Genomic DNA, 27,161 nt, shown 5'->3' on the forward strand with positions numbered 1-27,161 from the left:
GGGGGGGGTGGACGTAGGGGGGGGGGATGGGGGGTGGGGGGGGGGGGGGGGGGGATTAAACAGAGGTCCCCACAAAGCCGGTTTCACATCAAGCGGCATTTTGACTGACCGTCCAGTTGGAAACAAAATTAAAATTCATGTCAATATGCTGCACATGTCAATATGCTGGATTTTTTCCCCGCTATGCCACTCGCGGAATATCTGAGGATTTTGATCAAATTGGGTTACTGTTCACCAAATTTGGGTTAATTATGTTGACCCACCAGATTGGGTTGAATTATTGGAATTGGGCAGGCTGGAAAGATGAAGCTGGGTGAAGTGGAAGTAAATGTAATCATCTTTTCAAACTCATGCAACGCCCCCATAACAACCCAGGCTAAACTTACCTCCTCCCCGACCGCCGAAGAGTTTCTCTTCTTTGAGATATATCACTTCAACATGCGTCCGTGGACCAATTACCGTGCTGCTTTCCTATTTTGGTGAGACTTTGGCACCATCTTGTGGCATCATGGGGCATTTCAAAAAGTGCACAAAAATGTGAATTGGTGAGGATTTCAGCAAATAGCTGAAGAGTGGTTTCACTGGAAAAAAAAATGTCAAGAGGTTAATTGATGTTTGGTTTAAGAAAACTGTTGACTATTTTGACAAAAAAAATTACAAAAACAGGATATGCTTCATATTTTGGAACACATTGACTGGATACATAAGAGTTCGATAAATGGATTATGGACAGCAGATGGAGATATGACCACATGCTTGTTTCTGCAGGCAAAAATATTCACTCTGTACTGAAATCGAAGAACTGATACTTGTGGTTAAAAAAAAAAAAAAAAAAAGACCATGCAGTACAGATTCAACACCTAGATTTAGGTCAAAATGACAGAATCTGAAATGTACGAATATGCAAAGGTCACGAGTAGAAAATGTATTTTAGCTGAGAACGACCTATCTGCTTTTAATTTGAAATTTGCCCCTACCGTGTTTCTTTCCGTGCCAGCGATTGAAAAGACATGAGGCGTCAGAGGAGACCTGGTTATCTCCTGCGTGGTGTTTGAACATGATGGAGGCCAAGGCGGCGTGGTGACGTGTGGACCGTAAAACACCAGCATTGCTTTTGTCCTCACAAGGGGGGAGCACTGACATGGCCGTGGCAGATAAGAACTCACAGATGTTTCGTCTGTGTGTGTGTGTGTGTGTGTGTGTGTGTGTGTGTGTGTGTGGGCGCGCGTGTGGGAGAGAGCGTGCGTGTGGCTGTTGAAAGTGGTGCAACAAACACTCTTCTTTGCATAAATTGGTCCTTCGTATTTGCAGGCACACGCATGTGACAGGGGTGCGAGCGGTTGGGGTGAGTAGTCGGAGCAATCAATGCACAGCTACAGCTGGTTGAAGGGGACCAAATCCATTGAACAGTTGATTTGGTTCCATTTTACCAGCTTTAGCAAAGCATTTACATAAGTTGTTTGGGATGGGGAGAAAGTGGATTCTGGGACAGAAGGTTGTTGCAGCTGGAGAACCCATCTGGGTGGACACCTGCAAGGGCCAGACAAGGAAAAATAATGTCAGTTCATGTGGCTGGCGCATCGAAACAAGCATGCGCAACACACTCACACGAATACGGAGACACACAGTCAACACTCAGTCGCTGATAATCAGTCGTTGCCCTTGAAAAAGTGCCTGTTTTGCATTGAGGAAGCATAAGTATACAAAAAAAGGGAATGAAGTGAAGAGTGTGTGTGTGTGTGTGTGTGTGTGTGTGTGTGTGTGTGCGCGCGTGTGTGAGTGAGCGTGCGTGTGCTTAACAGGGAATTAATTATTTCAGCCGCACTGGGCGGTGGTGAAGCTCGTGTATGTTTTAATCTGGATGATGGGTGCTGAATTGTCCGATATGAACCAGCCCCTCTCTACCGCCAATGTCAAGCAGTTATATTGTTGAACTTGAAGGGTATTCCTTAATCCAGTGCGTGGCGTCAGAAATGACACAATTCTATTTAAATGGTCCAAAAATAATCATATATGGATAATAATAAGAGTTTTGTGTTTGATTAAATCGACTTAATCCATTGGTGAGTGCATTGGGACGAAATCATTATTTCAGTATCCATATTTTGGGTGACATTGTTTTCTTAAGTGGTGTGCTGTAAGGTATTTCTGTAAAATATGTGCCTCGGCTCGGTAATAGTTGGGCGTGTTGGTATGTCACATTTACAAGGGCACGGGATTACCAGATTTGCGATAATAAAACTACTATCTCGCAGATGAATAATCTCATTCCATCTGATAGTCAATCTAATTTGAGGCTATTGTGATTTTCCATCCATCCATTTTCGACAGCGCTTATCCTCATTCGGTTCATGGGTGGACTTTGGGAAAGAGGTAGGACTGGTTGTTTTATGTTTGTACAGGATTTACAAAACAATATATTACACGCTCTAAATACAACTGGGTGAAAAAAACAGCCCAATATGGGTAAAAAAATGAACTGACCCAACTTTTTAGGTTACTCATTTCACAAAAAAAGTTGGGTCAAATCGTTGTTTTGCACAAGCCAAAAGATTGGGTTGTTTTGTGCGTTCTTTTTGGGTTCAATGTGTCACCCAAAATTTTGTCTTGGTCCCTTTTTGACACGTATTGGGTTATTTTTGACATAACTGTTTAGCTATTGGCGGCCCGTGGTTAGCACGTCGGCCTCACAGTGCAGAGGTACCGGGTTCGAGTCCAGCTCTGGCCTCCCTGCGTGGGTTTTCTCCGGGTACGTCGGTTTCCTCCCACCTTCCAAAAACATGCATGGCAGGCTGATTGAACACTTTATTATTATTTTTACCCAAGGTTGGGTTAATTATTTTCATCCAGCAGATGGGGTTGATGATTGGAGTAGGACAGTAAATATTTGATTCATTGATTCAAGTGCATTTAATCAAGTTCATTTCTTAATGTTTTCCCAAACCCAGTAGGACAAACATCAAGCTAACATCTGTAAGATTTTTTCAGATTCATCAAACAAAAACTGTGGGCAGAATGTTACATACTAATGAGTCAACCAAATATAAGTCGACAAAACAGAACCACCTTGACAGAGGTAATAAAGCTGCCCAATTAATTTGTGGCCACTGCTCCCGCTGTCCTCCTGTGGGGCATTTCCCTTTGCAAACAGGCAACACTGATTGATGCCGCTTCAACTGTGTGCCAATCTTATCTTCTGTCACATATACTAAACGTGTGGAAATGTGCTGCTGACGCACACCCGCACACAAGCCAAATTAGACCTAAGCCTCCATCACATAAAAGAAGAGAATGCAGGAAAGTCAAATGAAAAGAGTCACTCAGGAGTGCCTTTAACCCTTTCAGGGACAGCGGTTACTACAGTGGACAGTTTGTCATGTTAGCAGGTTACAGGGTGCATAAAGGGTTAATATTGACGATGCTGTAACATCATAATGTGGAGATTAACTAGACAGGTTTAATGCCTTCTATCAAATATCAAATACCACCCCCGCTCCCTGCAACATTTGCAAACTCACAGCCAAATTAGTTTTGCACATATTGAATGATAAAGTCAAATTTTAGGATTATCCATTAATAAGTCATATACTGCATTCAATTTGAAGCCAGATCAAAACACAAAAAAATGCCACTCACCACAAAGCTTCCAGAGTAATAAGAAGTTATTTTAATCTTTTACATACACTATGTACAATATACTGTTGGGGGACATTCAGCATACATATATGTGTACACACACACACACACACACACACATTAGATGTGCAATGGGCACGAAGTTTGAGGGGCGTACAAACGTTGAACGGTTCTGAATATGAATGGCAAGTCCTTTTTTGTCTTCACTGATTGTCATGATTCTGTTTGTGACCAACAGGTGGCACTGCAGGGGTTCCCCTGCAGCTGCACACCTGTTGGTGATTATGTAATTAGTAGTATAAAAGGACTCCCGCCAGACCACTCTTTGTTGGGTCATTGCTGTTTGTTGTTTGCTGCTGTCAGGTTTGTTTCAGTCATGTTTCGGTCACTGTTATGTTTTAGCTTTAGCTTCATGATTTTTGTTTGATACTTTGGACTGTGTTTGTTTTGGATTTAGTTTTCTCTGTGTTTTATACAATTTGTCAAGTACACCCTGCTCCTCCCTCTTGCCTGCTTTTTGGGGTCCACCACCACCTTGCAACATGACACTGATTAAGCAGACAGACGGCTTGTGAATCATCAACTGAAGTGTGTTGTTTACGTCAACCTTCATCATCACATTTGATGCCATTGACAGTCTTGAAAAATAATCGTCGCCAAACTACTGAAACGAGTGGCTCGTAGAGAACAGATGACATCATGAAGGCACTACAAGTACAATAACAAAACAAACAAAAAAAATAAAGGTCTATATTTTTGAGAAAAACAAGTCATAATATTCACAGAATTGTATGGGCTCCATAAATCTGTTCTTCAACCATTAGAATTTGTCTTTAATCTTGCAACATGACTTAAAAAAATACTATATATTACTTTTTTCTCACAAATTCCCCCGGAAATACATTTTTGTTCTTGAATAAAAAAGAAATTCTCTGAAGTTAGTGTGTGGAGTTGTGTGTGAAGAAAAAAAAAATGACGCCACAAGGAGATGCATAGTTTGAGTTTAGTTAAGGTTATGTTTAATTCAAATATGTTATGACTTTTTAAGGAGGAGGAAATTTACTTTGTATCGAAAAAAAGAAAACCAAAACCTTTACTATTTGTGAGATCATGAAAATTTTTTCAAAATGTTTTTTCCAAAGCAAATTCAAATTTTCTCATTATATAAAAAAAGATCTGAAATCAATTACTTAAAAATTACGCCCCCCCCCAAACTATGCCTAAATTTGCCTAATGTTACAATTTTATTCTCATAGAATTGCATTTCTATTTTCAGTGTGGCATAATACTCCTTAAAATAAACGTGCTAATACCTTGTTGAAAGAATCAATGACATTAAAAAAAAAAATTATTTTCAAGGGTATTCCACTCATTGAAACTCAAACTGAAAGAGAGCCGTCTTGTCGCTTTGTTGAAACTATAAATTAAAAGATGAAATCCAGTGATAGCAGCTCAATAAACAAAGCGGCACTTGTATTGTCGTGTGTGTGTGTGTGTGTGTGTGTGTGTGTGTGTGTGTGTGTGTGTGTGTGTTCTGTTTCTCGTCCACCGTTGAAATTAGGACATCAGCAGCCCCCCCGCCTCATAAGCAGTCCGTAGCGTCGACCTTGTCTGCCCTCAGGGGCCGGTGGATGCCGCCTTCGCTTTCCTGTCATCCTCCTCAGATGATGTCGAGGACGTCACAGGGCACGAAGCCTCGCTTCTTGCCACTCGCCACCCTGATGAAACCGTTGCCTTCATCCTCACTGCTCACGCAAATCTGGTGGGAGAGGGACAGTCATGAATGATACTCCTTCACTGAAAAAAACTAAAACAAAAAAACGTAGGATTTACTCAATTAGAATATGTACATTAAGTGCACATGGTGAAAACGTTCCGGTCAACCAATGTAATGTTTCTCTCTTTTCTTCAAAACTTCGAGTGATACTGTCATTACATGCTTTGTCCTGCAGAGGGTGCTCTCATCCTTTTTCTGACACTTGTTAAACAGTACTATCCTGGGATCTCATAATATCAAACTATTTTGTGTTATGTTTCCAATGCATTCTTTTTTTATTTATTTTTTTGTGAAATGTACACCTTTCCATTTTCTAACGAAACATTTTAAGTTACAACCTGTGTATCATTCTGCTGCAGAGTCCAGAAGAAAAGGGTTTCATTTATTCCACATAAAAAAAAACGACAAATGCTGTTGTTGATGACTGTCATGTATCACACAGGCATATTTTTTTTAAATGTATTTATTTTGCATGCATGGTCGGTCGCTCATGCATTCGTAACCTGGGCCTTCAGTGAGATCTTCTTAGACTTAATCCTCCTCTTTACAGCACCACTCACATCGCAATTACAGAAGCCATGCCAAAAAACAAACAAAAAAAATGTAAATGCATCCTGACCAGAGACGCCGATTCTAAAATGTACAGTGTGCTCCCCAGCAGTGATTCAAATATATTAGCACAATTTGAGAGCAGTTTCTCTTCCTCGTGGTGAGGTGAGACCATTTAAATTTCAAATTAAAGGAGCTCTCAAGTGCTGTTACCAACACACAAAAATGTTCCAGATCATTTGGTGTGACCTGTGTTCTCCTCAAACGATCACATTATGTTCGCTGCTCAGTTTTTTGGGAACACGCTGCTCTCGTGGTTGATGGCTTTATGTTCACTGGGAGTTTGTTTCCTTGACTTCTCCTCTGGAGTCCCACCATGAGTATTGTGGGAAAAAAAGGACGTCTAATTAAAGAGCATGCATATTTGACGGATAAGTCATATGCGGGGCGGGGGGTGCTAAAAAACTTTTGATGAGATGATGCGAAGGCAAGTGACATAAAAAGCCTCCTGAGAGTTCTTTAAAGATAGTTTAGGACAAGATATCAAATATCCATTTGATGGTCATAAATGACTGGTATAATGTGGACTTTCAAAATGTCAGTCAAGGTCGCTGCTTCCTCATATCAGGACGTTTCTTTTCACTCAATGGCCAATCCTGCTTTTTACGCCTACACTAAGCAACGAATGTTGGTTCATTTTATACTGTACATCTTTGGGCATGTTAATTAATGTATACTGTGAGATGATAAGATTGTTAGTTCGAAAAAAACAGAATTTGGATCGGTACACTGATGCACTTTTTGTATTTTTCTCTGATCCATTGCTCTTGCTCTCTCTTGTAAATGCTAATGTCTAACGGGTATTTAAATTAAACATTTCAACATCGTGGATTTCCCTTGTCATGTTAAAAAAAAAAAAAAAAAAAAAAAAAAAGACCAAATCGTACCTGTCCCTCCTTTAGCGTAATCTGGCCCTGCTCCCTGCAGCCGATGAACGTCCTGTTGCACCTAAAAACCTGGTCTCCCGTCCGCAATTGATGTGCAAAGGATGCCGGGAAGAAACCGATCCTGTCCTCAATCACCCCCTTGGAAAATATCAAACAGATGATAGTTGATACATGAGCAGTTCTTATGTCAGCTTCAGCGTTATTGGTTTCACTTGCAAAATACTCAGAACACTCCAGATGTGTGTGTTTATCCACAGCCTGATGAGAAACAGCAGTTTTAGCTGCACAATGAGTTAACTCTTGGTCTGCTAGCAGGATGCCGCCTCTGCTCAGCTCTTTTTTTCCTCTCCCTTTTTTTACACACAATTTTGCCTTTCTGACTTTTCTGTTGTTATTATTTGCTGCTCAGCTCATCAATCACTTCATTGGGCTTCATTTAGTTGTGATTGATGAAAATACGCGCACACGCTTTTTATCATTGCCACGGGAAAACAATTCATTCTTCATAATAGGTTCACAAAGTCACAGTGCGTAAAGGTAATTTAATGCTTACCTTCCACCAATCATCATTGGATTCATCAATAAGCAATATCCGGTCTCCCGCCCTGCGATAAAAGGCAAAACAAAGTAAGACAAAAAGGGTATTTCTTTTCCAAGTTATTTTTTGCCACTATTAGGTGAATTTAAACTGGCTTTTGTCATTTAATGAAATGAATTTCTGAGCTTTATGAACTCAAATGACATTGTACCACAATGCAATCGGGAGCTAGCATGCTCACTGCTTGGAAGGCTAACTAGATTTAAATCGGATGTTTTTCCTATATTTTTCAACGGTTTGTGCATTATTCATTGGTAAACTAATGGGAAAAGGCCGTATCAGTTGGTTGAAATAAAAGAGCCTTTTCTAATAAAATGAAATCTGTTTCTGAGCTACCACAATTTAGAACTAGCATGCCCGCTCCCCACAACAATTGAATTTTGAAGTAGTACACGAGCTGCACATAAAGCTAGCTAAATTTTTATATTTTTCCTTGATTTATTTCAGATTTATGTTATTCACTGAAAAATTCAAGGAAAAAAAAAAGCGCTAATCTAGGTGTATTGAGTGACATAAAACTGCAGGTTGTCATTTAATTACGGGTGTGTAGCAAAATGGAATCCTGTATTTGCACGCTAGCTGCTATGAAATAGCATTATCGCTTGGTTTGAACTTTTTAGTTTAAAGAGTATTTAAAGATCAAGCCAACATCCTCTTAAGTTTTAAATGTAAATGCAGCCTATTGAAGGACTATTCCACCCTTTTTCCAGTCATGATTATTTTCACGGTAACCGTACTGTTTCCACCTTGTTAAATGTCATTTGCTTTAAATAACAAAACATAAGTAGTACATTAAAATATCTAAAGAAGGGTGAATGTAACAAACAGATTATAGTGTTTGTGATGAAAGTAGCTAGCGCAGCCAGAAAAGAAGGTGTTTATCATCAGCATGTCATTCGCACCAATCTCGTTTTACTGCGAGGAATTCTTCTTTTCCAGGAAAATCGTGAATCACTGTACCGCATGTCTGTATGCGCGGTAGTAATTACAAGCATCTGCTCACAGTCATTTTTGGCAAAGTTTGATGCTTGAAAAAACAAAAAAAAAGGAAAAGGAACAGCGCTACTGAGGAAAATGTGGCTTTTTACGTAATTTCCCCTATTTCCACCTCTTGTGATTGTTGGAGTATGTCGTTATCCTGGTAATAATCACAGTTACTGAGAAAAAAATAAATAAAACGGTTCAGTGTGGTCAAAAAAAAAACACCCACATTTCCAAATCTTCAGAAAAGGACGCGGTAGAAATTTCTGACAGTTGGACTTGGCAGTTCTCATCATCATTACAATCACCACGTTGTTGAAGCAATCAAATAATCAAGCAGAATTGGAACTCCTCTACAAAACTGATTTTCTCACTTAAAAGTAAAATGATTATTTGAAAAGGATTTTTTTTTAACCCTAATTTTTGTTGAATATGCTGATTAAAATGATGGTGATAGAACGCGTTTAGCGGACCACAGGGATCAGACTGGGACAGCGAATTACACGAGCGTTTGTGCGTGTGCGTCAGAGAGAGTGCACTCTCGTGTCTTTAAATCCGTATGAGTAATTTGGTGGGAACTGGAACAAATGGATGCTTGAGATGAAGGGCTGCCCATGATGACGAGCGCTTTAAGAGCCTGCTCCAAAGTGTGTGGAAGAGTGCGGTGACATAGATCGGGCAGTCTGACACCTTTACAGCAGAAACTGCAGCATAGGTAAAGTTTGATGAATGGTCTCAAGCTGTATTGCCGATAACCAGAAAGATACAGATTTCGGAAGTCGGGCTTCCTATTTGTGAAGAGATGGCATATAACTATTATTCTACAATGACCCTGTTTGCGGTTTGTGATTCCCAAATTCACTTATTTCTGTAATGGCCTGAGATGCCACCAAAGGCCGAGATAATAGGGAAGTAGTCATTGTTGGTAGAGTAGCAATAAAATGTACTCAAATAAGACTATTATTAGAATGATATCACGATTAAGTTCAAGTAGTCCCCTAAGTAATTACTTGAGTCAGCGAATGTAGGTCACCATGACTCACCCTCAACGTCATCTGCAGTCCTGGGACAGCTGTTCCACGTGCTAGTGACAGCGGACATTGTCATGGATGCTGTGTGCACGTGTGTGTGTGTAAATGCAACATGTAGAGCAGTGGTTCTTAACCTGGGTTCGAGCGAACCCGACGGGTTCGGTGAATCGGTCTCAGGGGTTCGATGGAGCTTCTGCCATGGAGGTTAAGACACACCCGACTCAACATGCCAATTAGTTATGACACGCCCGCTGCAGATGATCACATTACATCGCTTGTCCAATCAGTGCTGCGGGAAATGTAGTTCGCTCAGTAGTCAACGTGTGACTGTCGTGATAGTATGTCATGTGTTTTTTTTTTTAAGTATTTTAATACATGCTAACCATGTCGCGCAAAGAAAGAAAGTGGTCGGACGAATATGTACAACAGACCGTGACCGCACAGACCGCGATGGGACTCAGTGTCCTATCTGCATGATTGGTCATGCCAAGCTGGGCAACTGTAGTCTCGCACCAGCAAAAGTGAATAACCACTGATGTAGAACAAGGGTCACTAACACGGTGCCCGCGGGCACGGTGTGTAGCCCCCAAGGACTATATGTTTTCATTTCACTAACCGTTTGCAGGGATATTTGATTTATTTGTTTGTATTCATTCAGTCATTTTTTAAAAATTGGGTTTTATGTTTGGTTTTTCATAATGCATCACACTTTGTTTCACCTGTGATATTTATGTGTGTGTGTGTGTGTGTGTGTGTGAGTGTGTGTGTGTGTGTGTGCGCGCGCCCGCATGCAAACTAGCCTCATCTCCAGGTCATGGCTCTCCTGGGCAGTAAAGCTGTACAAGGCCACGTAGGTGTTGAGCTGGAGTGCATCTTGGTGAAGCTGGCTGTCTTCCAGCTAGACACACACAGACACACAGCAACGACGACGCGTGAGTCGGTTTTCAGGGGCGAGTTCCGCACAGCACCTGAACACAACTACAACACAACGCCTCAAAACTAAAATTACAAATGAGAAAATATTTTTGTTCACGAAATAAAGACGAAAATGCTTTTATTTAAAACGGAAACTAACTGAAACATCTAATGTTGATCAAACGAACCAAAATGAACTATTTTGTATAATTACAGTTTTCCTTTTATTTTTTTCCACTTCATATCATCCATCTGTCTTTTGACGTTCATTTTAAATGTGTTTATTTTGGCGTTGTTGTTCGTCTGTAGAAAAGCTGGAAGGTCAAACAGCTGTTTGAGAATTGTAGTTCACTTTACTTCATAACACAATACCCTGTGGGCTTTTTATTTTTCTTGCACTCGACAGATACTTCATATATCTAAAAAAATAAAATAATACAATCTTTAAAAAATGAAGCATTTGAACCACATAAATAGAACCATTTGAAAAGTAAGAAACCGAACATTCCCATACATGCATGGCACGCGGCGCTATGTAAGGCTGATACACGGACAAGCTGCGAGAGTTCAGGCGCAATCTGTTATTTTGAATTCACCGTCAACACGCGAGAGAAGCGCGATCTCGAAAGTTAAAACGGGACGGGTGTGAGACACACAGGAAGTTGTCAGAGAAGCGTTGGGCCAATTAGCACCCGTCCACAAAAACGTCAGGTATGTTTTGCTGTTGTCAGTTCGCTACATTTCACACTGCTTGAAAGGAAATGTGTTTTTTTTTTCCTAGGGGGGAAAAAAGACCAGTGAACTATAGAAAAAAAGACAGGTGGTCTTTTTTCAAGATGGCAGGAGTTTGCTTTCCTTGAGGCGCCAGATAGTAATGAAGTTATGTGTCATCCACAAGGACTGGCGGATGGATGAGTTTGAAGCAAGCACAAGGCAAACTGCCTGTGTGGCCTCTGGGCACGGAATTAAAAATGATTAAAAAAAAAATAATAATAAAAAATAGCATAAAATGGCGAAAGTTTATTTGAGCTGACTAAAAGCTAAATGGCAGCCTTGATGCTGCGGACGTCTGAACCAGTGGAAGAGAGAGTGTAGTCCAGACTCACTTAGTGAATTTTCCACTTCCAAATAGGGCCAAAAACTGCTTGTTTATTTTTTATATTTCGTTTTGACTTTTGTTGTTTAAATTCACCTAGCTGTAGTTTTAATCAGTTTTCTTAAACCCGTATCTCACTGAGCGGAGAAGGTTTGCGAGTGTTTGCGCACGTAGTGAATGTTGTTTATTTTTCCACCAGAGTTCGTGGAAGGTCGCAAAATGTTGCAAAGACGTTTGGCAAACATTCGCAAACAATTTGACTGATCGCAAACCGTTTTTCTTATCGCCATCAAATCATGAACATGTTCAAAATTTCTTGACGAACTTGGATCACCGGAGAAGGTTGGCGAGTGTTTGCGCACGTAGTGAATGTTGGTTTTTTTTTTTTCCACCAGAGTTCGTGGAAGGTCGCAAAATGTTGCAAAGACGTTTGGCAAACATTCGCAAACAATTTGACTGATCGCAAACCGTTTTTCTTATCGCCATCAAATCATGAACATGTTCAAAATTTCTTGACGAACTTGGATCACATTTTAAGTTGGGCGATTCAACTACATATAAGTAACGACTTACAACAATTTTGGGGCCCATTTAATATCTGAAATACTGTCAACAACACACATTTCCTGCTTTTTAAAATGATCTTGTCAAAGTTATGATAACTTCTCTTAGCTTACTTGACTCAAACCACACATTTGAATTGCCCTTTTTCCAGCAGCGCCTCCATCTGTCTGTGCCTTTGCTGGATCTAATGGACCTGTCTGAGGACGCGTTAACGGCGAGCCGCCAGCTGCGCTCGGCCCGCCGAACGCAGCGTGATGCGTTCAAGTCTCTTCCCTTTGAGGAGCGAGCGGACGTTTGTGTGTTTGCCTTGTATGGTTATTTGTTCTCTATTATGTTTGCCCGAGCATGGTCTATTTTCCACTGACAACGGAGATAAACATGCCAAACTCAAAAAGTAAGCAAAAAAAAAAAAAAGCACTCAAAAAGCTCCTCTGCACATTCCATCAGGCAGAAAAAGATAAAGAGGGGCTTGGTTTTAAAGCTTCCGATGAGAGCGCCATCGTCACCCCACAGGAGTTGATAAGATATTTTTGCAGCCCTGACTAGAGTTGTCTTTACTGCAGAGAAAAAAGTCGCAGAAGGTCTGCAGCCCCAACCAGTGAGGTCAAGGCTTGTCTCGATCAGCGCAGGCCTGCCGTGCTTGTGTCAGCTCCAATTTGATTTGTTACCACAGGAAAAAGAACTTGTCCCTCCATTTCCTGGGAACTGAAGCGGTAATAGCGGAGGGCATTCTAGACAAGATGAATGATGCAATGCTGCATTTTCTATACCCAGCAGTGTATAGAACAAACCCCCAGACATTCCTCACCTCTGAATTGTTGGGCGTTCTCTCTGGCTGATGGTAGTAGTGCTCAGCCCCGTTCTCAAGAACTGTGAAAACTGAGTGAAAATAAACACATTAAATCGGATTAAAAAAAAAAATTGAAAAAAGATGTGTGTACCAAAGCAGATTGGTTGATACGTCACAGCATATAAATATGTCTGTCAAGGGTATTTTTTAACAAACCATCTTTGCCCATCAAAATGAATGGAAATGCCTATAATTCGTTCCAGCCTCTCCAAAAATATAACTCAAAAATGTTTTTTTGCATTTTTTGATTCAATTAAATTGATATTGTGCTGGCCCCTCTGGTGTAGATAAGTTCGGTGCTTAAGAAGTGCAGTCCACATATCACTGTTTCTTGAAACATGAAAAACCGAAGTTATAAAGCCACAGATTTGTTTGACTTTTTCTTGTAATCTGACTTACTGATTTACGTTTACGCCACATTCGTTTGGTGGATTTTTGTGAAGTTGTAGTGTGAAAGCTTAAAAGACTGAAAGTCAAAAGTGTTTTGTAAGTAAACAACTATCATTGAAGCAGACAAATAAACTGTCTCTCATATTCATTCACGGCTCATTCGCCTTGATGGTATGCCTAAGATATAAAACCAAAACATTGAAGTTCAATAAACCGGATAATGTTTATTGCAATACAAGTTAATTTTTGCTTGTTTTTGTATAAAAAAAAAAAAAAAAACTGAAAAAAATGGAAAGAGGAACTTGAATAAAATGCTCGCATATTAAATTGCAATCGTGAGAAATAAATTAAAAGTGGATTATTCTTCTAAATTGTTCAACCCTAGCTCCGGTCTATCCATTAGTAGGTCCATTTCGGAAAGTTTTGATGTTTGCGCACGTCTTTCTTCCCGCACCAATGAATGCCTCTGATTGGGTCAGTACTTTGCCATTCAGTACTGAGATGATTATGTACTGTACCTGAAATAACATAACAAAAACAACAACAACAAAAACTGCCTTGATGGTATGCCTAAGATATAAAACCGAAACATCGAAGTTCAATAAACCTGATGTTTATTGCAATACAAGTTAATTTTTGCTTGTTTTTGTATTAAAAAAAAAAAACTGAAACAAATGGAAAGAGGACCTTGAATAAAATGCTCGCATTTTAAATTGCAATCGTGAGAAATAAATTAAAAGTGGATTCTTTTTCTAAATCGTTCAACCCTAGCTCGGGTCTATCCTTGAGTAGGTCCACTTCGGAAAGTTTTGATCTTTGCGCACGTCTGTCTTCCCGCACCAATGAATGCTTCCGATTGGGTCAGTACTTTGCCCTTCAGTACTGAGATGATTATGTACTGTAGCTGAAATAACATAACAAAAACAACAACAACAAAAACATTGGCACCAATACCAAAGTTACAATAATTCTTGTGTTTTCATCCGCAAAATGTGTCCGTCTTAGTGGAAAAAAACGGGGGCCAAACCCTCATTTGATGGATCGCAGAATCCTGAGTTTTTTTCCACGGCCCTGTTGCTACATGGCTCGTTGGCTACTCACCATCATCGCTGTGTTTTCTTGACAGTGCCTGTCTGCTGCCATGAGCCACCACTTCCTCCGGAACGTTATCCAAGTCACTGGTCTGCAAAGAAAAATTGGTATGAATTCAATCATTCAACGACCTCAACAATTTATTCTCATGGCTGTTGTTTGCAGTAGGGGAAACTGCACTGCGTCATACTGATAGATACTCATAAGAGGATGCAGTCAGTGGTGGGAAATAATGTAAAAACAAAAACAAAAAAAAAAGTTCTAATATTTTGTTGCTGTACTTACAGCGAATGGAAAAACTCTACACACCCATGTTCAAAGGCTAGATTTTTGTGATATGAAAAAATGAGACCAAAGTAAATTGTTTCAAAACGTTTAATACCATTAATGTGAACAAACATTTTTTTCCTTTCTCAAGAGGGGAAGCGAAAATAAACAGCTGGGTTTACACAACTATGCACACCCACTTGTAACTGGGAAAGTTTCTGTATCCAAAATGAACCCATCACATTCAAAATCATGTTAAATGGGAGTCAACAATGTGGTGGAATGTGAACCACTAGATTCAGAGTGGCAAGATATTACATATTTATGACATTATTTGAAAGACAAAAAGCACATATCGGTAATTTTTGTGTGAAGAGATTTTTTATTGCCGACTTTCGTACGTGAGTACATTTCAGAGTATGTGCTTTATTCATTTTATTTTAAGTCAAGGAGTTGAATTAGTACTCTTGCATTTGCCAGAGTTTGTTTTTTTTTTTTTTCTTTTTCATACATGAATGTGTACTTCTACTAAAGTATAGCATCCAAGTACTTTTACCACCTTTTGGATGTAGTGCAGTTGCGTGGCACTGCTAATTTATTTTGTTTTTCATTAGATTGTGCACACTGGGGCCAGTGAGGGTAGACAGACCGTGTTTCCAAGCCTGCATAAATATACTATTTCCATAACAGACGTGCACGCACACAGCTGCACAAACAGCCTGAACGTCTTCTTCATGTCATTATACAGGGGCGCACATCCAAGAAGAGACAGACTTTGTCAGCCTCAACATTGAGAACAGCGCCCCAGCAGATGATGTTGATTTAAGCAATACGGCGCAGTGATTCATTTGCAAAATGAGTGTGTACTCGTCAGTCACGACAGTGTTGTTTTTGGAGTAATTTCCCCCAGTGTCCGATTTCCTATTCCTGCTGACTCGGTGTTCCTGCGTAGCATCCTCACACCGTCGTTTGTCACTGAAACAGCCTTGTGGACGTAACTAGTGGATGGCAATTTGGTCATTATTTGTTCATTATGAGGAGTTATGATTTTGCCTCGTAAGATGAAAGCGAGCAGTGTGTGACGAGAACAGGAACCGTTAACCCAGAGCCCGCAATCTGTTACCTGTCATCTGAGTGAGTAGACACACAATTGAGCGTTCGCTATTTGGGATGTTAGTAAATCCGGCCCTAAGAGTTTTTCTAGTAAGAATCCTTCCTAAGAGATTAGTGCCCCTCGATTTGCTCCCGTTTCAAAAAAAATAAAACGCCATGGACAGATGCAGAGGTGGCCCGTTTATAATCAGTCCAATTCATCTCGAAGGGCTGTAACATGAGCGTTTGCACAACAGCTCGCTTCGTGACTGCTTGGACCAGAATGCCTTTATTGGTAGTGTTTATGGCTCCGCAGAGGTGGTATCTATTTGCTCCATCAGCTACAACATGTCATAGGCAGCGGTACCAAATAAACAAAGTGTCTGAGGTGGACCAACAGTCGGATGCATGGCGCCCGGCGACATAGAGCTGGGTGAGGAGGAGAACAAATGGGATGTTTAGCAACAACTCTTTATAATTTGGGTGGCAAGTGTGACTTTATGAGGCCACAGACTTACAAACTGTAGCTTAAGGCAAAGTCATGCCCTCACATTCACCGAGTGGGAACTGAAACCCTGCAGATTGCACGGCAAATAGAACATGGGTGTCAAACGCCGGTCCTTGTCAGCTGCGTTCACGCCCACGATGGCGCAAACACCCGTTCCTACCTACAGTAATCTCATGTCAATTTAGATGCACAGTTACCCCCAATTTCATTGAACTAGATCATCTCAGGGGGACGGTAATTCAAATTTAGAACTTCATTTGTATTTGATCCCCGGTTTGGACCATGTTAAGATCTAGAAACAACCAAAAATGATCTCCTTGACACAGCAAGACTAAAGATATTAACAATCAACTCCAAATGGCCTTACCGAGTTTCTTTGTGGCGACTCAGAGCCACTGGCTCGTTTGGCCTTTTGAGCCAACGATGTCCCAAACCTGAGGGCCTCATAGACGGGGTCTACTTTATTACCACAAGCTGTCGTGGAACAGAAAAAGGATATCTGAAAAGCCATGTCAGTAGATTTGACAATGTATGAGGAAGAGTTAGGCCACTCACCGATGGGCATGACTTCTTTGATGCAGCCGTACTGTTCCTGGATCAGTAACGGTGAGCTGTAGTACCGCCGGAAACCTTTTGGCTAGGAGGAGACATAACAATTCAATGTTAACATGACAGTGAAGATAAGATAGCAAGAATATCACAGTACCGAGATTTCAGATTCTGGGGGTAAAACATTTAAAAAAAAAAAAAGTGTAATCAAAGTGTGTGTGATCTATTTTTCAAGAAAAACGCATTTGAGCCGACACTCAAAGTACAACAACAAACTGAACCAAAAATGACAATAACGAGCACTGATGTGAAAAGACCAAAACCTTGGTGCAAATGGAGTCGGAGAAATGGTCTCAGTCACTGAGAAAGCTAATGAAGAAGCGATGAGAATATCACCTTTGCGGAAATTGACATCAGATGCGAATTAAATAAAAAAAGTGAATGATTACCGCCGTAAATCATGCATGACCGTCATGAATCATCCGTCCATATCTACAGATGCCTTTCAGTGGCGAGGGGGGAATAAGTCGGAGTTGTCTGACCTCAAATAGGGACACCACAACTGAGAGTCGGTGTATGCCAAGGTCTTCTATTATGTACCTGCCTGATATCTAACCCAAGATAGTTTGCATTGGCTGCCACCACAGGACATGTCGGCAACTTCCCCAATTTATATTTATATTGAGGATTGTGCTGGCAGGGTTTGCACTTTGGAGGAGCGATGCAGAACTGTATCATGTGCATAAAGATGACCGTTTGAGTGTGTTGTGCGTATGTGATGATGATTTATTTAAATAGTGAACAGGCTAGGACTCAATATTGAGCCTTGAGGAACACCCTTGGTTCATGAGAGGGAAATAGGAGTTACCAAGAGTTGTGTATTGTTGCTGGCATAGGTAATTGTGAATCTAGTTCAGTAAACAGGAGTCTAATCTAACATCTGCAGTAGTTCCCTTGGTCCATAGCACATAGATACATGACAGATATTATATAACTGCAGTAGTGGTACTGTGTTTGGGTCAGAAACTGGGCTGTTTAAAACTCAGTATGTCACTGTGACAGGAAAGATTTGGGCCAATTATTGAAGGATTCCAGGACTTTGGCAAAACATAGTTGTTGGGAAATTGTTCAAGAGTTGTTGGGGTTTGATTATCTCAGTTTTTGTGTGGTGAGGCTACATAGTCTTTGTAGAGTCTTTTTAACAATGAAGATGTGAATGGCTGATACGTGAATAGAGAGCAGGAACAGGGTTTATGGTTCAGGTTAGGGTGAGTAAGATTGCATAAGGTTTTGAAGGGTTAAGGATTTATTTTTCCCAAATTCCATCACGGAATATGCGTCAAATGTCAAACTACCATAATAACCTTTTTATTATAAAACCAAAGGTGACTTATATTATCTAATAAAAACACTTTTATTGGTAATGCTCTCTTGTCGCATTATCATTAGTCCGTGCAGGTGTCTCTAATCCTGTGTCCAACGAACGCAGTGACGCAACAGATGTCCTCTTGCTCACGAAGGCTTCTCAGGCCAAAGGGAAACAAGCATGCCCGCAGAAACGTCCCAAGATTAGAGAGTCGAATTTAGAGCTGAATCCCACTGGGGAAACTTTGTCCTCTTTAACCTCTCGACCTCATTTTCCACTCCTGAGAGCCGATCACATCATTGCTCCCCTTCCACTCGTCCCCCGACAGGATGTACTGTATGAGCCAGTTGTACAAGTATTCCCCCCACAAAAAAAATCTCCATTTATAAAGTATAAAAATGTATGGTTTTAAACAACCAAATGTATGGTTTTAAACAACCAGAACCTACCCAGTATTAGAATTATGTGGAAAACTCAATCTATTTCAATCGTTCAATTCAAAAAGGCATTTGAATATGACATTCTTTTTACTTTTGACATCTTAAAAGGTATTTTCGCGTGTGATTAATGAAACGAGTGTGACTGCTGAAACAAATATTTCTACCATATGCTAAATTATGGAGACACACCTGCGTTAGTGTTAGAACAACTCCTGCATTAAGAAACATGGTTAAATTAATATCGGCTATATAGACTCGCCCTGTGTACCTAATGTAGTGGCTGTGCTTTACACCGAGTGGGGGGCGCACCTCTGTCTAATAGTTCCTGATTCGGTTTAGGCACAAAAAAATTGGTTCAGTAAAACAGTCTCAAGTTTTTGCCAGGGCTGCAGGAACATTCCAAAGTCTCATCTTACATACTGCGCATTGGCTGCCTCTTTAATTATGTTGATGTTAGGTTTGCTTTATAAAAGCTATCATTTACATTATAAATAGTGACGGTGACCTTGATTATGGCCAACGACATCAGCACTACATTCGCATGAGCGTAATGAAGCTCTCTCACTTCTTCGCGTCGATACCACGACGCAAATAGGTTGGCGATGACGTTGGGCCCGGGGCCGGGCGGCGGGGGTCAGAGGTTTTGTGTCGGTGGCGTGCTTGGTGGCAATTGGTTTGCAGATTGATTGGCATGAGGGATGACATAATGAGGATGAGGAGGAGGAAGAGGAGTATGACGAGGACGGATGGATGGCAGTCACAGATGTACCGGCACACTCACACATACAGTGGAGTGTGATTTCTGAATAAGCACATTCTGGCGGGGAATAAGCCGATACTAAAGTGTCCGTTTTGGCTGCAATTAATCAATTTCTTGTAATAAACATTTCATTGTGTGCGAGGATTTATACCAATTGCATGAATTCATATTATTGTGATTATTGTTTTAATATTGTTGGCGCTGTTGTAAATAACAAGAATCACCAACAATATTATTGCTCGTAATTCGAGTGGTGTTAATGTTAGAGACAGAAAGCCATCAGTGACTCACAATATTTTCGAAAAATAACAATTAATTTCCTTCGTAATTGATCAGGCAAATGTAGCCAGACATGCATCTCGAATTGCAACTGCGACGACGTCACTAATTCGCTTCCCGTTGACAGATGCGAATGTGATCCGGGCGCTGCACATTTAATGAAAAGAGGAGGTCTTACCAGCTTGCCCATGCAGCGCTGCTGCCCGACGCCGTTCTCGCACTTGTGGTGGAGGCTCATCTTGCAGGCTTTGCAGCGCAGGCCGTGCTTCGCCGTGTTGCCCGCCAGGAACACCACATGCTTGGCTGTGGTACCTGACACACCAAGACACACACGCACACACAAAGACTTCAAATGAGAACGCTTCACATATGGCAGCAGTCTGCTGACATATTCCGTGTTTGTCAAACAGTTTGCCGCAACAAAACATAAATCGGTCTTTCCGCCGCCATTGCTGTCCAAAGTATGTTACACATGGACATACGGTACGGCTCGGCTTTTGTAAATTCATTTTTTTTTTTTTTTTTTTTGTGGAACACGCTGTTTTTTGCTGAAAACTCACCTATTTGCTGTTTTTGTTGCATTTTGTTTTTCTGTTGCTTAGACCAATGCTATTTTTAATTAACAACAATGCTTTGGCACCATCTTGTTTTGGAGGGAGGAGCTTCATTGTTGGTAGTTTTGTCTCATAGGAAAAAAAAAGGTGCTTTGCCGCCATTTTGTGGCATCCATAGGCAGTTATAAAGCTTTTTGGGTCTCTATTAATTATTCACAGGTCTTCACGCAGGGATTCACTGCATGCAAATGAGGAGTATTAAATAAATATTGGTTGTGTGCTACAGTTAAGAGTTTCTCACTGGGACTGGGGAGGGGGGAGGGGGGGCATTATGAGTGTGATGCAGTGCTTGTCACCAAAGCACTACATTTACATTTTTCATTGATAGCAACATATTTCTTAATTTAACACCCTTAATTTAGCCATAGCATCAATCCACACGCATCAATTACATCCTGTTCTGTGAATTATGATCATTTGTCATCTCATATACTGGCAGGAATTCTTAAGCGATGTTCAACAGGACAATTATTGGTATATGAAGCTTTGTAAGAGCTTTGGGCACCACATAGTGTTGATAGAGTGCTTTATAAGTGCACTCCATTTACCGTTTATTTAATGTCTCTTTTAAAATCCCTTTAGAAGAATGTAATAATAACTCTCCATGGAGACATATGTTCATATATTCATTGAGACATACATTTGTATCCTGTTTTTGTGACATTCTGAGAAATGGTTTTCCAAGGAAACGAAAAGGCAGAGGAAATGGAACCGCGAAGAGCACCGCCGCGTTCACATCGTCGGCGTCTTTGCACGTTCAAAGCGCAACGTCGGCAGCTTTTCTCGGCCGAGTTCAGACCTGCGAAAAATGACACGCGGAGCGTTCGAAATGTGTCAGATCTCAGGAAATGTGACACATACATGTTGTGCATTTCTGCTGAGATGGATTAATCAATTATGCGCCTTCACATTCTCGACGCTTGAAAGTTGGGTCTAGTTTTAGCATGCGCCTTACTTCGCTCCATTATAGTTTTATGATGCCTTGCAGCTATTTTATTGGATCGTATTAAAAGGTGAACCAAGAAGAGACCTACTTTGCCATTTTTCCACAAATTAAAACCTGGCTGTGTCTTAATAAAATCCACGACAGGGCAAAATACCACAAGTATTAAAAACTGCATCACACTAGTCATCCTCGTTAAACATCCCTGTTCCTAACTGTTTGGGCAGGGTGCGCTGTGCGGGGTGAGCAGTACGGCTTTGCTTTACTGTAAATTATACCACTAACTACTCTGAGCAAAATGCATATAATTGTTTTCTGCTCTCATGATGAGCTGAACCCAAAGAGGCCCTTTATTGCGGGCATTTATTGGATTATTTTAGCAAAGGAGAAGTACTCACTGACGCAGGTTTAGACAGATTTGGGAGCAATATTTCAGAGGAGTAGGCCTTTTGTGTCCGTGCAAAAAAGTCTTAGATCTCTGAATGCAGCTCAATAAAAAAAAAAAAATTAAAAAAAAAAGGTCTGTGTCAAAATTTCTGGTCAGAATAAGATCCCTTAACACATCAATATGATTTCAAACTAATTTAGCAACATTACCCTAAAATTTAAAAAAAATAAATAAATGGGTCACAGATGATTTGACTTTGAAAAAAGTACTCTTGAAGTGCACACATTTATGTATGTCCAAGCAGACTAAACTTAAATCCTCCCCCAACATAAAGCCTGTCTCTCAGTTGAGCTGTGTCACTTCATCATATTTCCTTGACACCAATTCCCATTTAAACACGACTTTGCCTGCATCTTGTGGCCTGCTTCTGTCTTTCAGCAAGAGTACAAAAACATGAATCGGTGAGTTTTTCACCAAACAGCTGGGAATAGGTACTATAGGGGGATTGAAGGTACTATTTAAATTATCCCAAATGTGATGTCACAATAGCACCAAAATCTGATCGCCTCTCTTCAAGACACATTGTCTGACAAAGGCAGCTTAAAAAAAAAAAAGACTTGGTTCTAGAATTTCCCAGTCGGTGGGAAGGCAGGAACTTCAGAGACCCATAGATTAAAAAAAATCAATTTCCCATTCAACCAAGATCACGACAAACCACGCGCAACAAATGGCGGCTGCTAGTATTCTACATAAAGGAGGGCAGCTTGTTTAATAGTTTTGTCTGTGGTCGGGTATTGATTGGTCAGCATGCACTTGCTCCAGCCCTGCCCCCCCGCGCTGTCCATGTGAAAATGTGGACATGCCAACGCACCATTGATCACTGGTGTCTTTTTAAATCAGCAGTAAGCAATTGTTTTCCTTTCAAGCAACCAGTGGGAAGTAACAAAGTAGAAATATTTGGCTGTTTGAAAAAAAAAATCCCTCCAAGAACTTCTATGGATATCAATTATACGTGAATTTCATGATTTAAATTCTCAACTTTTGTTATTTTTATGAAAGAAAAGGAGTTTCAATCAGTACTTATATTTTTACCTGAGTATTTTTTACACATGTATCTGTACTTCTGCTTAAGTACACAATGTGAACTTTTGCCACCTGCTTTTAGGGAAATAGTAGTTTTTAAATACTGGAGTCTGAGGTAATGTTTTAAGTCAACCCGGAAGGACACCTGAACCCTGAAAAGGACTGCAACTACAAGTGGAAGTGTACTTGAAGCAACAAGGCGTGAAAACAAATCCGTCAATCTCTGCTTTCTCTCCACGTGCTGACCGCAACACGAGCCGTTGACGCGAACTTGAACCTCCGCTTCTGTGGCTAAGACGGAAAAAAGTAAGAAACATGATCTCAGTTTAAAACCTCACTGGGTGATGGCAGATCGCCGCGGCAACAGTGTGTCACCATTGCTAAAACAACACGGGTCTTGTTTTGAGGTCAGGCTGAATCAGGTCATCAAAGCAGAGTTAAACTGAGGTCATAACATCATCAGTCTTTTCCAATACTGAGGTGTATGTATCGGAAAATTTTTGATACTAACAACAGCTAATGTTGATGCTTTGAGACTTTTACTGCAGTTATTTTCTGGAGATCAATAAATAGATGCCTTGAGATACGAGTTTAATTCAACCGAGAACACTCATATCCCAGCTGACTTCGGGTGAAAGCTGGACGAACTCCGGAACTGGTCGGCCGTCAGTTACATGGCATATATAGAGACGAACAACTATACACGCCGTCACCGAGAGGGAACCGGTCCCACGCTGCCTGCACACAAGTCAGGCGAGTGTACCACTACACTAGGGTAGGGAACTCCGGGAACTAATTAGCATTAGCATCAAGCTATAGATGATAAAAGTATGCGTTGTGTTTTTTGGAGGGGTCAGGGGGGTGTTCTAAATACACAACTTTTCTCTTTGTTTTACGTTTGATATATACTTCAACTGGGAGTGACATTAAAGGGGAAATCAAGCCAAAAAATGTATTCACAATCATATGTTCTACGCGCCTCCACTAGTCTAAACACGGTATTCTGATTATTATTGTTTTGCTGCTTAACTCATATTCAACAAACGCAACATTAATCACAATGACAATTTTAGACTAGTAGGGCTGCACAGAACATATGATGGTAAAGAAAATTTGCTGGTTGCCTTCCCCTTTAAACAGCATAAAGCCTCTTTTTGATGAATCGATCACTCATGAGCCAAATGCTACGTCATGTGAAGTATGGTAAATTGAGTTCGTTGGTACCTCAATGCACAGAGTACTTGCTTTCGGGAACTTTATACAAAACAGTTACAGTACACGCATGTCTGTGTCACGCAGCTGTCGATCAGCTTGTTTGGTCTGACTCACTCTAATGTGGAGAGCAGAACAATACGCCTCCATGCTAGCAGCTTTGTGGATCACAAACTGACAGTTGGGCAGCGGCGGGTGGGCTGGGGAGGTGGATCTTGGTGTGTGTGTGTGTGTGTGTGTGTGTCAGTACGGCACTACATCATGAAGTAGCTAAGTTACTCGCAAGCAGGTTGTGCGGCCATTAGTAAATTGACCTCCCGTAGATGAAGAGGTGTTGGAGTGAAGCGCCCGTTTTAGTTTGTAAAACAAGAATGGCATCAAGTGGAACTGAAATAGTCTTATAAACACTTGTGAGATGGTCTTATTCACACAGGTGAAATGCTCTCATACACACGACTAAAATCCTATCATACATCAAGATACACTTTCATTTCATTGAGTTATTTATTTCATTCTTTAAAAGAAAAGAAATGAAAGGGGGCAGAAAGAGGAAAAAACTTATCATATTTACCCCTTATCAATACAAAATGACACTGATACAATATACTGAAAGATGCGATTCAGTTGTGTGCGTGAAAGCATTTTAGTAGGGTGTACAAAAGTGTTTCAGTATGAGTATCAAGCTTTTCAGCTGGGTGTATGAGAGCATTTCAGTAGTATGTGTGTGCGACCGCATTTTAGTCATGCATGTAAGCAAAAAACTACAAGTACCGTTTGAGAACACTTTGCATCGTCAAAGCGGTTCAGTAGTGCGTGTTAGATCATTTCAGTAGTGTTTATGAAAGTCAGTGTCGTATTTGAAAAGCGTGTCGATCGCATTTTGGGAAATGGTGCCGTAATATGAGAGCATCTTGGTGTGAATGAGAGCATTTAATAATGAGTGGAAAAAAAATAATTTCAGCGTTGTGCATGAAAGTGTTTCAGTCGTGTGAATGAGTAGTATTGCAGTGGTGTCAGAGTATTTTAGTAGCTTGTATGAGAGTATTTCAGTTCTGAGTAAAAAAGTATTTCAGCAGTGTGTATGAGAGTATTTCAGTAGTGTGTGTGAGCTAAAAAACGCCAACTAATTCACCTTCATTGATTGATTTGTGTTTTTGCTCTTGCATTGATCCATTAATCCAGCAGTCTTACTTCACGCCTTCATATTTTCTGTGAGAATTTGCCTCCTCCTCGTCTGCTTACGCTCTCCGCCCTGCAACTGAGGTTCTGCAGACTAATTAGTCGTCGTTACATTTTTGTTTGTTTTTGCTCTGAAAAAAATGAGCCCCATCACTCCCCTAAATGACTAACTTATTGCATTTATTACACCACTTCCTTGTTTGAAGCTGTTAAAATACTATTTATTCTCAGGTCCCACATGAAAATTACATTTCACACTCATTCAGACACACAACCCCCGTCCTTCGCCCACGTACGCGTTGATTTAATTAGCAACTCACTGCGTGCAATCCATAACACAGCGTCAGTTGGCGTGCAGGTATTTTTATGATACGCCACAAAATGTAATTAACTTTTACACAACGGCAAATCTATTTGACTTTGCACCACAAACTTTAAAACAACATGAAGTACAATTGACTGATGTCTTAAAATGGCTTTTTAAAAACAGGATATTTAGACTTCTTCTTGCTTTTGTAATGTAATTCTTACATACCGGTATTTATTATGGATGGCAAATCAAATTTGTGCCGAAGTTTCTGCTAATGACGGATCATGATGAAAGGAGGAGGTGGGTGTTCAACGTCGCCTATATGAATCTTTGCACATAATGTTGACTGATTTATTTTGGATTTGTGTCCTGTTAACAGCGATAAAGCTTTCCAATGTGGCCTGAGTGTCGTGTGACTTATTAGCGTTGGAAGATCTAAGCCAGGGGTGTCAAACTCATTTTTGTTGCGGGCCACATTTTAGTTACCGTTTCCCTTGGAAGGCCATTATGACTGTCGAACCATATGAAGAAGTCAAGAACAATGGTTGATTCAACTATTGTTGAAGTGACTGTAATGAGGGGTTTGGTCACATGAAAATGCTTACAATATCGCTCTTATTTATTTCATATGAAAATTTGAAATTTTGCAAGATTTTAGCAAGTCTCAATCATGGAAGTTGACATGTTTTGATTTACTTTTGCGGGCCACGTAAAATGATGCGGCGGGCCAGATCTGGCCCCTCGGCCTTGAGTTTGATACCTGTGGTCTAAGCTGTGAATGGATTGCAGGTGTGTTGAGTTTTCACTCTCATCCGCTCTCATGGTTTTGAATTGTCGAAAGTGGACATGATTCTTTCCTCTTCCCGCCATCACAAATCTTAACAGACAATATAACATTATCTGTAGTTTCCTTCCGAATTGCCCCCAGTTTGGAGAGTTTCACTTAGGGGTGCACTCACTTTTGTTGTTGCCAGTAGTTCGGTCATTAACCCTTTCAGGGACAGCGGTTACGACAGTGGCAAGCTTATCATGTTATCAGGTTACAGGATGTATGAAAGGGGTTAAGAGTGTGTGTTGTTATTTTGAGGGGGTTGTGAATTTACACTGCTACTTTACATCGCCAAAAATGCGTGAGTGCGTTAAAATAGTATGTAAGGAATGTTGTCGTCACATTTCTGAGATGCTGTATTTCGATGGAGTATCGATTTGTTCAACACAAAAATCCTAACAGGCTATACCGCATATTAACGTCACACGTGTGAACCCCATACCTACGATCATGTGGTTGCAAACGTCGCAGAAGGTGGGCTTCTTGAAGATGTGCTCCATGAAGCAGTGTCCGGCCGAGTCCACCTGCAGGGGATTGCGCGTCTGGGAGCGCGACGTGGGAGGGGGAGCGCAGGGGATGGCAGGGGGCACGGGCGGGATAGACGGGCCGGTGGTGATGTGCGGCGGCGCCATGCCGATTGTGTACCGGGGGGCCGAGGCAAATTTGTCAGACTGGTCTTCACCAGGCTGGGTGGGCCAGCACAGCAGAAGGAACGTCTTGGAGAGAAATGGCAGATGTTCACCTGTACTTTTCTTGTCGAAAGGGAATTTTGAACATATTGGCGAGCGTTTAGCGAACAATTGCGACCTAGATCGGACTCTGGCGAACTTGGAGGAGAACGCAACATCCACTGCCTTCGCAAATAATCACCGCTCAGTGAGCGAGTAACTTCCCACTCCCAAGAGCAGCGCGTGAC

At 40.9% G+C, this 27,161-nt stretch overlaps 1 protein-coding gene and 1 long non-coding RNA gene across 2 annotated transcripts; one reads left to right on the forward strand and one right to left on the reverse strand.

Moving 5' to 3' along the window:
- Nucleotides 1–5,157: 5,157 nt before the first annotated feature.
- Nucleotides 5,158–26,884, reverse strand: stac (SH3 and cysteine rich domain). The gene is made up of 10 exons (XM_019870284.1): nucleotides 26,688–26,884; nucleotides 19,866–19,999; nucleotides 16,849–16,930; nucleotides 16,661–16,767; nucleotides 14,436–14,517; nucleotides 12,903–12,973; nucleotides 10,320–10,417; nucleotides 7,463–7,514; nucleotides 6,910–7,047; nucleotides 5,158–5,395 (listed from the first exon to the last, which is right to left on the reverse strand). The coding sequence occupies exons 1-10, from the start codon at nucleotides 26,875–26,877 to the stop codon at nucleotides 5,297–5,299; spliced, it is 1,053 nt and encodes a 350-aa protein (XP_019725843.1). The 5' UTR covers nucleotides 26,878–26,884; the 3' UTR covers nucleotides 5,158–5,296.
- Nucleotides 7,521–8,699, forward strand: LOC109516080 (uncharacterized). The gene is made up of 2 exons (XR_002168292.1): nucleotides 7,521–7,830; nucleotides 7,917–8,699. It is a non-coding gene; the product is annotated as an uncharacterized LOC109516080 (long non-coding RNA).
- Nucleotides 26,885–27,161: the final 277 nt, after the last annotated feature.

Source organism: Hippocampus comes, unplaced genomic scaffold (assembly GCF_001891065.2).
Source record: "Hippocampus comes isolate QL1 unplaced genomic scaffold, H_comes_QL1_v1.1 scaffold43, whole genome shotgun sequence".
Taxonomy (NCBI): domain Eukaryota; kingdom Metazoa; phylum Chordata; class Actinopteri; order Syngnathiformes; family Syngnathidae; genus Hippocampus; species Hippocampus comes.